Source organism: Thermobia domestica, chromosome 11 (genome assembly GCF_964235325.1).
Source record: "Thermobia domestica chromosome 11, izTheDome1.hap1.1, whole genome shotgun sequence".
In the NCBI taxonomy this organism is placed as follows: Eukaryota; Metazoa; Arthropoda; class Insecta; order Zygentoma; family Lepismatidae; genus Thermobia; species Thermobia domestica.
Window position 1 is genome coordinate 120010230 of NC_137464.1, and position 15584 is coordinate 120025813.

At 33.7% G+C, this 15584-nt stretch overlaps 1 protein-coding gene across 1 annotated transcript in view; it reads right to left on the reverse strand.

Annotated features, from left to right (window-relative positions):
- Positions 1-3893: 3893 nt before the first annotated feature.
- Positions 3894-15584, reverse strand: part of LOC145664408 (uncharacterized) — a 30342-nt gene continuing 18651 nt past the window's right edge. The window contains exons 4-5 of the mRNA XM_081731090.1: positions 15180-15308; positions 3894-4371 (exon numbers count right to left, since the gene is read on the reverse strand). Of these exons, the coding sequence (XP_081587216.1) occupies positions 4261-4371; positions 15180-15308 (240 nt within the window). The 3' untranslated portion in view covers positions 3894-4260. The remainder of the gene's footprint in view (positions 4372-15179; positions 15309-15584) is intronic.

The window sequence follows — 15584 nt, forward strand, 5'->3', positions numbered from 1 at the left end:
CAACCTCAGCAAAAGAAAATGAACATGAATTAGAGAAATACAGGATGGACCTAGTAGGAGTTCAGGAAGTTAGGTGGGAAGGAAATGGAACTGTAACATTCGGAAATTTTACGTTCTTTTACGGGGAAGGACATAAAAATCACTAATTAGGAACAGGGCTTTTCGTTCACAAACGAATAATACCAGCAATTAAGCAGGTTGAATTTGTTAATGGTAGACTTTCTTTTATTACTCTTAAGAGTCGGTGGCGTGATATTATTGTTTTAAATGTACATACCCCAACAGAAGATAAGGATGACGATATAAAAGACAGTTTTTACGAAGAAGTGGAACAATTATTTGACCAACCCCCGCGATACCATATGAAAATTCTATTAGGGGATTTCAATACGAAGGTAGGACGAGAAGATATTTTCACATCGATTATCGGGAACGAAAATCTGCATAAGGAAAGTAATGACAACGGTGTTACACTCGTGAATTTTGCAACATCCAAAACCCTAATCGTGAAGAGTACAAAATTCCCACATCACGACGTTCAAAAATACACTTGGACCTCACCAGACGAAAAAACGCAAAATCAAATTGATCAGGTTTTAGTAGATAGAAGAAGACACTGATCACTACCCGGTAGCGTGTGACACTGATCACTACCTGGTAGCAGCGATAGTAAGAGAGAGATTATCGTTGAATAAAGGAAGTATTCAATGAAAATGGAGAGATTTAATTTAAAGAAATTAGAAGAGAGACAGGAAAGAGAGGAATACCAAATTGAAGTTTTGAATAGATTCGCAGTTTTGAAGATTCGGAGTGCACCAGTGTTGAGGATACTTGCATTGAAATTAGAGATAGCATTAAAATTTCAACAAAAGAGAAATTAAACACGCGGAAATACGTAGGAACAAACGTGGCTCGACCAGGAATACATTAAACTAGCAGAGAAGAGAAAACGCAAAATTACGTTGGCTACAAAATCTGAATAAAATAACTACACAAAATTTCGTAGACATCAGGTGGGAAACTTCCAAAACTTTTAGAACAAAGAAACGGGATATTTTGAAAGCTAAAGTTAAGGAACTTGAAGATAATAGTAAAAATAAAAACATTCGGGACATATATAAGGAGATTAACGAATTTAAGAAAGGCTATCAACCTCGTGCTTATATATTAATGTACTAGCTGAATATACCCATTTTTTGCGTGGGGCCTGGATTTGGAAGTCAACGCCTGTGGAAGTATTACCATTCCTTTCAGCGACCACGAAAACTATGGATTTGACACTAATATCGGTCATTTTAGGCTATTTTTACATGTTTCGATATCCCTCCCTTCAGCTGAACCCCTCCCCCCGCATACAATGGTAGCTTAATTTGCAAGGTATCGCTAATGGAAATGTCACCATTGATCTCAGTGACCGCGAAAACTATGGATTTGACACTAATATAGGTCATTTTGGATTAGTTTTTTGTCTCGTATCTCCCTCACCCCCCCCCCCCCCCCCGGTGACCCCGGCCCACAGCCGAATAGGATGAATTTTGAGGTTAATGCGATCAGAGTTTCATCATAGATCTCAGCGACCACGAAAACTATGATTTCGACACTAATATCGGTCATTTTCTACTACATTTACATGTCCCGGTAAACGCTCCCCTGAGACCGCCCTAGTTCGAATTTTTTAAAAAAAAAAAGTTTCATCTTGGTCTGGGACCTGGACCAAGGTATCCGTGACCAAAATTTGGTAACTCTCGGTCAACTTGTCTGGTTCCCAGGCCGGTCCCGGTAAACGCCTCCCCCCCTTCCTAGTTCGAAATTAAAAAGAAAGAAAAAAATCTTGATCTAGGGCCTGGATCAAGGTACCGTGACCAAATTTTGATAACTCTCGATTCACTCGTCAGGTCCCCAGGCTGCACACAGACAAACTCTATTTTATTTATATTAGAAACTAGCGGAACAGTTCTCAGTGATACAAATAGCATCTTAAATAGATGGAAAGATTTCTTTGACAGATGGGTTAACACATAGCCAAAAACTAATGTGCATGGAGAAAGGGAAATACCGTAGAACTGTATATTCCAGAACCTAACAGAATAGAAGTAGAAATCGCTATAGAGAAATTAAAGAAGCACAAATCTCCGGGTGAAGACAAAATTGCGGCTGAATTAATTTTAGCTGGAAGCGAAAAATTGTGGAACAAGATACACAAACTCATTCTCCTCATCTGGAACAAGGAAGAATTACCACAAGAGTGGAAAGAATCAATCATTGTTTTAATTCACAAGAAAGGCGACAAAACTGACTATAATAATTATCGAAGCATTTCTTTTCTGTCAACATCCTACAAAATTCTTTCGAACATTCTATTAGTAAGATTGGCCCCATGCGCAGTTGAAATTATTGGAGATTATCAGTGCGGGTTTAGACGAAATCGATCAACTATCAACCAAATATTTACCATTCGACAAATACTCGAAAAGAAGTGGGAATAGAAAATGAAATGAAATGAAATTTTTGAGTTTTACGTCCCACGGTTATGCCGGTTAGGCTAAAGGAGACGGTGATGATGAATAATGAATGAAATGGTGGAATGAAGAAAGTGGGAGGAAACGGGAGAACCCCGAGAAAACCCACGCACACGGTGTTTGTCCACCACAGAAGTGGGAATAGAATACTCAGGTATATCAACTATTTATTGATTTTAGAAAGGCTTACGACTCGGTTAGGAGAGAAACATAGTGCAACATTCTTACAGAATTTCGAATACCGAAAAAGCCAATTAGATTAATTAAGATATGTTTAAATGAATCTCAAAGTAAAGTCCGGGTAAAAAATTTTTGTCCATGAGCTTTCATGTCGAGAATGGCCTGAAACAAGGAGATGCGCTTTCGCCATTATTATTCAACTTTGTCCTGGAATATGCTATAAGGAAAATTAAAGATAGCAACCAGGGCCTAGAGTTGAATGGTATACACCAGGTTATGGCGTATGCTGATGTAAATTTAATACGGAATGATAGAACAATAAAAAGAAATGCAGAGGCCTTATTAAACGCAGGGACATGGCTTTAGAAGTAAATGCAGAGAAAACTAAATACATGGAAGTTCGTCAGGATCGTAATACGGATAATTATCGATGCTTTAAAATATTAAATAATACTTTTGATAAAATGGATACTTTCAAATATCTAGGAACAAATTAACAGAGGAATACCATATCCACGAAAAAATTAAATGTCGAGTAAAAATAAGGAATTCGTATTATTATTCAGTTCAAAATCTCTTGTCGTCGCGAATTCTGTCGAGCAATTTGAAGCTTAAAATTTATAAAACGATAATCATACCTGTTCTGTATGGTTGCGAAACGTTGTCGCTTACTCTGAGGGAAGAACACAGACTGAAAATATTTGAGAACATAATTCTGAGACGAATATTTGGACCCAGAGGAACGGGAATGGTGAATGGAGGAAACTTCATAACGAGAACTACATAATTTATATGGTTTACCAAACATTGTTAGGGTCATCAAGTCTAGGAGGCTCACGTGGGGAGGTCATGTAGCCAGGATGGAAGAAAGTAGGAACGCTTTCAAGGTCTTAACTGGAAGACCAATCGGAAAACGATCATTAGGAAGACCTAGGCGCAGATGGGAGAACAATATTAAGATGAATCTCGGAGAAATAGGAATACGAAATAGAAACTGGATCCAGCTGGCTAAGGATAGAAGTCAGTGGAGAGCTTTGTGAGCGCAGCATTGAACCTTCAGGTTCCATAGGCCATAGTTAGTTGTTAGTTTTTAGTATTTCTCATATTTTCATGGAGGTTATGGATTGACACTGTCGCCGGAATAAAGCAAATGTATTCTTGATACATAAAAAGTTTACTTAACATAAACAGAAATAACATGTTTTGGTAATATTTAATTATACTTTAAATATTTACATATTACAGGGATACAGTCTTTGAAGAAATTTAAAAGCCAATCTGTAATTTGCCTTTGTCTTTAGTTTACAAATATACTACGTTATTTTATACAGTTCCTCCACACTGAAAATTATACATTTTACTTTCTGAAATTGTCATTGTCTGTGTGAACATTCAGTTTACTAAGCTCAACTTCTTTTCTACCTCGTGGAAAACTAACGCCTTGGTTACTTCTACAGGTTCTTTGAAGTAGTTTCTAGTTTCAAGCACTACAGATAGCTTTTGAGTGTGAGGTTTAATTTACAAATCTACTACTTCATTAATAACATTTACAAATATATACCTAGACTTCTAATGGTTCTGACACATATCTATATACTTGATTCTTCTTGTTGTTCTTTAATTGCTCCAAGATAATCTCATATTCTTCCATCAATTTCATAAGCTCAGTAGCCTGTAAGAAAATATAAACAAAATTATAATATAGCTATAATGATTAAGACTATATTTTACTATCACTTAATAACAAACAGAGATTGTGGAAAATAAAATTAAACGAAACAGAATCTAAACAATCAATATATTAGATTCTTTTTGACGTTTTATAAAAATCTAATGCAATAAATAAACATTGAAATTAGTGGCACAGTTAGTCTACTACTTTCTAACTGGAAGAATATTTTTTCTCTGCAATAATTAATTCTCATCATGGTAATGGAAACAGAAGATATTTTAATAGAATTAACACTAATTTCTTCATTTGAATAAGGAAATGAATTCCTTCAATATTTGTCACAACGAACTTTGAAAGATAAGATTTTTTAGGTTCTAATATATATACGAGTGTCTTTTCATTTTTTGACTTTTTTTTTCACCCACTGAAATGGTTTCGTATCAGACTAAAGTGAAAAAAATGAAATGAAATCTTTGAGTTTTACGTCCCACGGTTATGCCGGTTAGGCTAAAGGAGACGGTGATAATGAGTAATGAATGAAAATGGTGGAATGAAGAAAGTTGGAGGAAACGGGAGAACCCCGAGAAAACCCACGCACACGGTGTTCGTCCACTACAAAGTTCACTTGGCGGGGGCTGGGATCGAACCCGGGACCCCAAGCACCAGAGGTGAACGCTCTACCACCGAGCCACCGCGGCCCCCAGACCAAAGTGACCCAAGAGAAAAATAAGCTCAACTGCATACTTTTAATTGCCATCAGTTGCTGCTGTTGGCAGATCATCAACGAAATTACACTTATATCGCCAGTGATTCGACGGCGGTTCCAGGGCACGGTTCTGCTTTGAGCTTGCGACTACCCCGCCAATACTATCTTTCCCCTGAGTAAATTCTAATATATATCTAAAAGCTTCCCAGGACTGGAATCGAACCACTGACCCCATGATCAGAAACATATCCCCTTCCACTCGGCTATTTCTACGTTATACCTTCACTCATATGCAACGCGCTAACGTTCGAATTCAGAAAAAGTTTAAACAGATGAGAACGAAGAAAGTTGATTTCGTTTCCTTGTATCACGCGAATAGAAGCACGTAGAATGATTCAACTTGGCACACTGATCGAAAACTACAATACCTATTCGCACAAAGTGTCAGTATAATACGCTCTTCATGCCCAAGAAGTAAGCATGCAAAAACTATACAGCTAATCTATTTTAGTCTATATATCTAGACTGCGCGGGAGAAACAATTTAAGTGAGAAATTGGCCAAAATGAGATAAGTCAAAATTGGAGATCTATTTGTCATACTCCACCTTCAGTTAACTCGATATAAGTCAATTCTAAACGTGAGTTGAATAATCGCATCTTAGTATAAGTAATTCATATCTACACTTGGTAAAATAAAAAATCACCTCCTAAAAACCTGTTTTTTAATTTATACCGTTTCTCCCGCGAAGTTTAGATACATGGATGTAGAAGAGGAAAACATTGTATACTTCCACAAAGGTGCCATACTGATATTTATGCAACACTTCACTCAAATACGTTTATTCGATTGTCAGATATTACACGACAAATGCCAAATAATGAAACAATACATGATGGTTAAACGGTTTCGGAATTATTACAAAGAAACAGCAAGCTCACGTTTCTGCATAGTGTATATAACAATCGAAAATGTCCTCTCATAAGCAAAAATCTTCTATGTTACTTCCTGGATGTCATGCCCATGTAACGTTTGTACAGCTCTAGATTATGTCCCGCTCTCTTTACCAAAATATCCGTGTCAACATTTTTCCTATCACCTCAACTATAAAGTAGGACTGTAAAAAAATATCGGAACACCGAAACCCGTATCGGTATTTCTGAATACCGAAATGTCTGTATTACTCATACCGAAATACTGAAATATAGATCAATTTCTGAATGATATTTTTCATTACTTTTTCTTTATTTTCTCTCTTGTTAAACCGGAATTTAATGATCAATCTTTCTTTTCTACTGTAGAAAAAGGCGAAGTATATTATCTTCCTTGTATGAATAAATACATTTTATCAGAGTACGACTCGTGGTTCATTCTTTTCTCCTTAAAATGACGTTATAATTTCTCAATATAGGCTCGGTGTTGCGTAAGGACGCAAAACATCAAAACTCAAAGCTCGAATTTCTTCTGCTGCATTACTGGTTTATACGTATTTATAAATAAATTATGAAAACTGATTTCATACGAATTTTTCCACATGAAATGAATAAAAATTTTTAAGAAATACCATAATATTTTAGACTGATTTCATTGTTCTTCCATCAATTTTTGTCTTCACTTAAACACACGTAAACAATTTTTTGATTACGATTATTTTGTTGTCATTCTTGCCTACTTTAATTTCCTGATCTTGTTTTCTTTCGGTATTTTATGATTTTCTGGTAACTTACGGCTTTTCTTGATTGTTTATTTGTATTGGTGTTTAGAGTCTCTTTCGCCACCAAGGTCATATGAAACGTGGACCTACAGTCCAATGTAGGATCCAAACCACAAAAGCTCTACTGGGAACTAACCCATGCTTTTCGAGCCAAAGGGGCGTAGGCTAACCATATAGTGACGAGAGGTATTTAAAACATATAGAAAATCGATACGTAAATCTTAAAACCGAACAGTCCTATCGGTATGTATGCTAACGAGGAATTGATTTCCTTTTGAAAACTGAAACAAAATAAATAAATAAATAAAAAGACAAGAAAAATATAATCTAAATCAAATTTTAAAAAAATAAATTCATTTTACTAAAATGTATGACTGTTCATATTGATAATTTTTTTACGATTGAAACAGTTCTTTTTATTTTCACGCAAAAACTAAAAACTAGTAATCCTTTCTTTTTGTTTCATTTTTAAATTTACATCATAGATAGATTAAATGAACAAATAAACACAAATATATTTATTAACTTTCTTGTATTTATAAATACAAATTATCGGGCTACGACTTTCATTCTTCCACAATGCAAATTTTTGTGGACGAATCTTTGAAATGGATCGTATTGTAATGTACTTTGAAACAAAAGCTATTCTCTTCTTATAGACCTGTTGTTGATCTCGTTAGAGAAACGCTGAACGTTAATGTTATATTGTATAACTGGATCGATGTGATAATTGTTGATAGTGTGTAAGTATCAGCAATAATAATGATTATAAAAAGGAAGAAAAAGGTTGGAAAATATTTGGATAGTCTAGCCCTCAACTTATCAGTTAGCGAAAACAACCCTCAAAAACGGCAGCTTACAACAATAAGGGCATCACTGCCTAAAACGAAAAAAAAGTACAATCATAGATCACATATTGCTGAACTCGGAAGGAAATTCAGTTCAGTTCTTCACCTATTCCTGAACAATGGGCATTTGAGAAAGAATGGAAGAAGAACACACAACGATATTACCAAGTGGAAAAAGAGGTTTAGTTTGGGAATATTTTGCTCCATATCCAGGGGAAAATGTTTAAAATGCAAGCGATTTATCTCGTGGAAAAAGCAAAGCACGGAGCAAAATTTCAAAGACAGACAGACATACAGAGCCTTTGATTTGACAAAGAAAGAGGTTACACCAGTGCACAACATTTCAAAACCAGACAATTAGATTCAGGATAATAAATTTTGAATTGGACAATTCTGTGGGGAAGGAGGGGTGAATTACAACGTTATGAAGACTTCACATTCCGTGTTTTCTCTCACTTCAGTGACAATTATTTTCGTGCGAAACAGAAACTGCGCAGCCCTGTGAGTTTAGGCAGAAAGCAATCCTACTGAACACTTGTCGCCGAATACTTCTCGTCGCCAACGGTGATCTGGCGACCGGAAATTTTGCACCTTGAGCAAAGTATTTCAAATCTTCAAAATCCATCCTCAAATTTACTACGAACATCAGAGATTCAAAACAAAGCAATGAATCTTCGGAGGAAAACAGAAAGCCTCGATTAATGAAGGAGTAAGCAGCAACGTAAATAATTCTATGATAATAGTTGTATTAGTGGTTCCGTATGCACAGTAAAAGTGAGTGGAAAGTAACTGTGACGAGTTTTATTTGCGCGAACTATTCAATTTACCGTCTTCCACTTATCAATATTGGAGATTTCAGCCCCCAAAATAGGGATGATTTCGAGAATACAAACACATCACCAACCAAGTTTGGGCAAAACCGGATGTATTTTTATTAAACTTCACCCACTTCAGTATAAATAAGAATAATGAAGCGAGTGTAAGAGAGCTTCTCACACGTACTTTGTGACTGTATGTGTCTGTCTATTCCGCGTTAACTTCCGTAAAATTTATCTGACCTTAACTTGAGGCTATAATAATAATGGAGTAAACTCAAGCTCAGGCTACGAATTTCCGCCAACATTCGTGCAAAATGTAAAAACGAAACAACTTTCCTTTGATAACTTCTACAAAAATTATTCGATTTTCATGCAATACCAAATACTTTCCTTTGATTTTTCACATTATTTTCATTGCTTGAAGTTCAGATTTGTATTTTTTTTATAAAAATAAATAAATAAAATAAGATAAGAGGGTGAATTCACACCAATTTATAAGTTTCTGTATACACAAGACAGTTTCTTACAATAAATTTTGTATAAATGAAGAACTAAGAAGGAAAACATGGTAAGTGACAATTGTCCTATTTTTGAATTGGATACTTTGATGCGCTGCCAGCAATAAATATCTGTATATGAATTATATTTGCTATTAAAATGTTAAAATGAGAGTTTTTTTCTCACATTCTCTCTCTCACAAACGTGTTATCACACGCAGTCTTTATTATTTGTATTAATAATTTTATATTATATTATATTTAGACTTTTCCATTAATTTGCATATCAAAATGGAAATGTTTTTTCTTTATTTTCATATATTATTATTATTATTTTTATTGATTAGCCTAAAATCATACTTATTTTATTTCATAAATATAAAATTCAAGCTTTATATCGAGAACATAACGACAGATATTGGATTTTATATACATGTATATATAGAAAGATAGACTAGTAAGTTAGAATTTTTTTTATTCAGGTTTGTTAGAAACAACAACGCTAAAAAGGATCAGTCATCTATGCGTGGTCAGCCTTGCCAACCACTTACTGTGAGCTGGATGTAAAATTTACTGTTTTATAATTTTAAGTAACCATAAGGATACTATATAGTACTGAAAAACTATAAAATAACTTAAGTTGTAACACTACCGAAAAGGCGACAGAATTGTCCATTGTCAAAATTTAACACACAGATATCAAAACCGAAGGACAAAGACGTGTTAAAACCAAGGGATAGCTACCGATTTCACAAGAATTCTAGCTGGCGTAGCGAATATATGAAAACATACGCGAACTTTCTCCCAAGCTCACCAGAATTAAGCCTAGAATAGTAGCAATTAATAATAATAATTAAAATAAAGATAAGTATTACGTAGACTAATCAACTATGTTTTGGAAAGCTACGCGCAATCTTATTTTGTTTTCCTTTTGCCATCCTTCCGTGTAATTGTAGTTTCAAACATTCTTTTTCATCGCGGGAAAAGAAATAGAAACGCCCAAACACATCTCGCATTACTTGAGGGTGGAGCTTTAGAAGCCGCACGAAGCAGAAGAAATTTGGTGCACACCCTCAGAAACTCACTTATTTTCGCTTTATTGGAAGATGACGACTCATTTTCTCATATGTATGCAGTAAAAGGAATGAGTGTGGATATATTTATAATGTTCATGTATAGTTAACTTTGTGTAATAAGTAATGAAAGTTCACTCACTAGCAGAAACCTGTAGAACAACACTACTTACGCGCCATGAACGTAGGTAGTTGCAAAATAACTCCTGTAGAGGGCAGTAAAGATCAGAGCAGCAAAAACATGCTGACAGAGATGTAGTTGTAAAATATTTAATATCGAATTTAAAAAATATTGATTTAAAGGTGTTATTAGAAAGAGATCACTATGTATTTGGTATCGGTATAAAGCTAAAACTATGGAGTTTATGGTACATTAGTTAGTATGAGATGACAATCAAGAATAATTATAAAATTAATCAATATATTTAATGTAAACAATAATAAGAGACTTCCGTTACCAAAACCCGTTAGGTGGTTAAAGTTGAAAAGAAAAAGGGAAGACCTATTGTCCCATATGAAAAAGCGACCATACGCGGCGCGAGTGTAATGTTTTTGAGAAACTGCAAGAGAATTAAAACTAGAATCTTGAGGTTTCAATAGTTAGTTCGGTATTGAATACGAGAGTGTCAGGTTAAGTGGTGTTATGAGCGGTTTAAACTCACAAACTTTGTAATTTTCTAACTTTGGAAGGCATGGTCATAGCATGACTCGGACAATTACACTTAAGTTCTGACCATCATACTGCATTTTGTTTTATTTTATGTAATTATAGGTGATTTATTATAACAACACCAGTAGTTAAAAAAAAAAAAAAAAAAAAAAAACTATAAAGGAGTCAGAGGATAGACGTTAATTTTGATACTGTGATTTTTTGAAGAAGTTTAATGAAATATGAATTAACACACAAGGTACTCTTTTAGTTTCAGTTTATTCTTAGTACCAGCAAGATAAAACATAAGACTGGTGGAAGAATTGAAACAGTGAAAAATATTCAGATTATATCGCTCCTATATATAGATAAATATATAGATATATATTACTTCAGTGAAAATTATCTATCTTGTGATAATGTATGTAATCATCAGGCCCAAGGAAAGTGGCAATATTCTATTGCAAGTTTTTAGTGGAACATCCGCAAAATAAAACGTTTTTATACACATATTTTATTCCGTATATATATATAATTTATTTTTTTATTTATTTTTTTTTTTTTTTTTTTTTTTACTAAAAGATACAAATGCATATTTCAATTAGTGGCATTACCGTCATTCTCAGGCAAGAAGGACGTTAAGTTAGCCTGAATGCTACCAATACCATAAGAAGGGATAGTTCTTTTTCAGGATAGAGAAACTATTCATCATCTACAGAGACAAAAAGAAGTGGAATAACGGACAGACTTCTCCAGAAGATTAAGAAGAGAACTGTTACAGAAATACCTATCCGAAGTGATTTGAAAAGATTAATTCATTAAGCTAACTTTCTAATGAAGACATTTGAGAGAATGTCAAAGTTTTTTTTTTTTTTTTTTTTTTTTTTTTTTTTTTTTTTTTATAATCGTGTGAAGTGTAGTTATCAGTGCATAATTATGTTTTTGTTAGTGAAGGTCAATAATAGTGAGTGAATGAAATAAATGTGTTTCACCTCAATTATCTTGGAGTTGTTCTCTTCAAAGCTGAGTTTCAACCGGTATGGTGAGTACCAATGTACTAATTCTGTTCTCCTGCAGTTCTTCTGAGTTGCATTCTTTCTGGTGCCAGATATTCTACTCATCCGAAAGTAATTACACACCTATTCTTTGATACACTAAGGTGGCAGATAAGTCATGCGTTAGTCCACATATCAAAGGAAGTCCGAAAGGGATACAGGACTTTAAATAAGGAACTCACACTTACAGGAATGGAATCATAGAAATTATATATATATATATATATATATATATATATTTTTTTTAATTTTGGCTCTACTGACTTTTATTTAAATCTAATTAATTACTATTATTTATTTGGTATAATCTTGAAATTTTCATTAAATTAGTATGATACAACATTCCTGTAGGTAAAGAGGTAGTAAGAGAGAGATTTGCATATGGTTTCCATACGGAGATTTCTCTTTTCCTCCCCTGCACTCCACAGTGTGGATGAATGAAATTTCACCACGCTTCTCACTAGTCTTTTGAGTTCTCATGAATAAACTTAAACAACGAACAATATTGTAAGTTTATGAAGGGAACCATTCCACCATTACGTTCATTATTACCATAACTGTCTTCCCTAGTCTCGGAGCATAATTGTGAAATATTAAATAAATGAACAAGAATTTTAGGAATGATCCAAAAAATGGATCAAAAGATTCCGATCTTGGCCAAGAATTTTAGGAATGATCCAAAAATACATCAAAAGATTGCGATCTTGGCCAATAATTAGTTTTTAGATCAGAGGCTCCAAAAGTTTTCGTATTTTTTACGCAACTAAATCGAGTTTTCATTTTTTTTTTTTAATACGGAATAAGCATATCATATTGAGTTAAATGATAGTTTGGCTACACTACAGTATATGTAGTTCTCGAGTAATAAGGCGTAAAAGAAAATTTTTGATTGAAAGAAATATATTGATTTTTTTGGGATCAGGGGCCACAAAATTTTTAAACGGCTCGTGAATCAAGTTTTCGTATTTTTTACAGAATAAGCACGTCATATTGAGTAAATTGTTAGTTTTGGTTTGGCTACATTATATGCAGTTCTCAAAATATTTGGCGTACAAGAAAATGATTGTGTGTTATATATTTAATTTTGTGGATCAGAGGCCACAAAATTTTTGAACGGTCCGTAAACCGAGTTTTTGTATTTTTTTTAATGGAATAAGCACATCATACTGAGTAAATTGTTAGTTTTGGTGTAAGAATCAGAAGGCACAAAATTTTTTAACGGCACCTAGATCTAGTTTTTGTATTTTTGTACGGAATAAGGACATCAAACTAACTAATTAGTTTAGGTTTGGCTACACTATATGTAGTTATCCAGATATAAAGGCGTACAAGAAAATGTCTGACTATATGAAATATATTAAGTTTTGTGGATCAGGGGCCACAAAATTTTTGAACGGTCCATAAATCGAATTTTCGTATTTTTAACGGAATAAGCACATCATACTGAGTAAATTGTTAGTTTTAGTTTGGCTACACTATATGTAGTTCTAAAAATATGGTACAAGAAATTGATTGTATAAAATATACTGAACTTTTGGATCAGGGGCCACAAAATTCTTGAACGGCACCTAAATCTAGTTTTCGTATTTTTTATGGAATAAGCACATCATACCGAGTAAATCGTAAGTTTTCATCTGAATACACTATATGTAGTTCTCCAGATATAAGGCGTACAAGAAAATATTTGAGTGGATGATATATATTGAAATTTATGGATCAGGAGCCACAAAATTTTTGAACGGTCCGTAAATCGAATTTTCATATTTTTTACGGAATAAGCACATCATACTGAGTAAATTGTTGGTTTTTGTTCAGCTGCACTATATGTACTTCTCGAGATATAAGGCATACAAGAAAATTTTTGCCTGAAATATATTGGATCTTTTGATCCAAAAAATGTGGTTTGTAGTTGTACTTTACAAAATTATATGATGCCATATAACCCAAAAATCTGTGAACGCAGTTTCAGGGTGTCTACTAAAATTCCGAAACGAAATTTCGTGACCTTTTCTTTACCAAACCAAAAAACTTCGAATCATTCTCAAGAGCAAATTTGGGTGTCAATTAGGTCGAATTTTCATGTATGCGATAGAAGCATGCTTTGCTTGCGATTTGGTAGCGTCCAAAGCCGACCATAGACATTTTTGGTGGTGAATTTTGACGTTTTATGAACGAAATTTTTGAGTCTGTACTTATATCTGTACAGAAAAAAAAATAAATAAATAAAATAAAAAAATAAAAAATAAATAAATAAAAAAATAGTGACCCAAAAGCTAAATTTCTTGACTTTCATGAACGTTTTCTGATTTCGTGACCTTCGTGACCGATAGACACATTGAATTTATGTCATAATTGTCGGGATTCTGAAATTTTTCCATCGTATGAACAGCGTCGTAAACTTTTAGTTCATTTAATATTACTTATAAAAGTTAAACGACCCGTTAAAACTATTGCACTATAGGTTGCTATTTAGTCATTTAAAAAAATAAAATAAAATAATAATAATAATAATAATAAAAACAGAGAAAAAGAGAGAGAAGCGTGATGAAGAGTTTTAAGGTTTTTAATACCGGAATGATATGTATCACATTAGCTGCTTCACAAATTGTTATGCCAAAATTCTGAAAATGTGGGCAGGATCGTAAATCAAACCTAAATTTCCGGCTTATCGTGCGTTAATAACTATGCTACTTAGCCATTCAGACTGCAAATGTGAGAATACGTGTCGCTTGACAGGACACGGAATGGCTAAGCATCAACTGGGACACTGGATACTCACGTTCGACGTCAAAATGAATACATATAAACTTAAAGCAAATCTACATATAAACTTTGGAAAAATCCTAACACAATCAAATATGATAGCTTGTAAGCTATCGCCAAATTGTTAACGGAAGTTTAGAAATATAATAATTATTCTAGGTATAGCTGGAAAACATTTAGACATTGCTCGACATCAATAAAGAATTCAAATTATTTATACTAGGTTGGTCTTCGTAAATCATATTGACAAAAGGCTTTAGCTGTAAAACATAGCAAAGAAATGTAAGGTAGTCATGTAGTCAGCAGAGATGATTCTGAGCTTTCTATCCAACTGTTAACCTCATTCACCAAATCCCAACTCCCAGAGCTAATTCCCACAAAGTTGCTTTCTTTCCCGTGATTCTTAACTTCCTTGTTACTATGTAGTGCTTACTTGCGTCCTTAAAACTTCGCGTTGTTATATAAGAGTACTTGCTACACTTGTGACGTGATGTGTATGTTTTTATTTCATACTCTTTTAAAGAATAATAATAGATTTATTTTGAATACTTCATAATATGATGTAAAGAAAAGTTAGTTTTTCCCTTTAGCCTTCATATAAAGTAATGGTGACGTTAACCACAAGTTAAAAATAACAGTAACCATAGTCTTAAGATAATAAGATACTAATGCATTTTTCTACTAACCCTATTTGAACGTTTCAACGCATCGGAAATAATGCGGTTATTTTTATCGAACTGTTTCCGTTGCTCCTCCGTAACGAGATCAAGATGTTTGTTTTGAGACTTTATATACGGGATCACTCGAGCATTATTCTGAAACAGATGAAAAGCAACATTAATTAATGCATACACAATGATTCTTGAGTCGATAAAGTTACTAAATTAAAAAAAAAAAAAAAATCAGTAGAAGTAACTGACAATAAAGCAAGAGTTGGGAGTTAGAAAGAAACAGATTACATAAAAAAAGAAAGCAAGTTATATTTTAAGAAACGTATCTAGCATACCATGCTTTTTTTTTCTTTCTTTTTAAGTTCTTGGTCGCTTTTTAATTTTGGAGTTTTCACTCCGATGAAATAGTCAAATTACTCC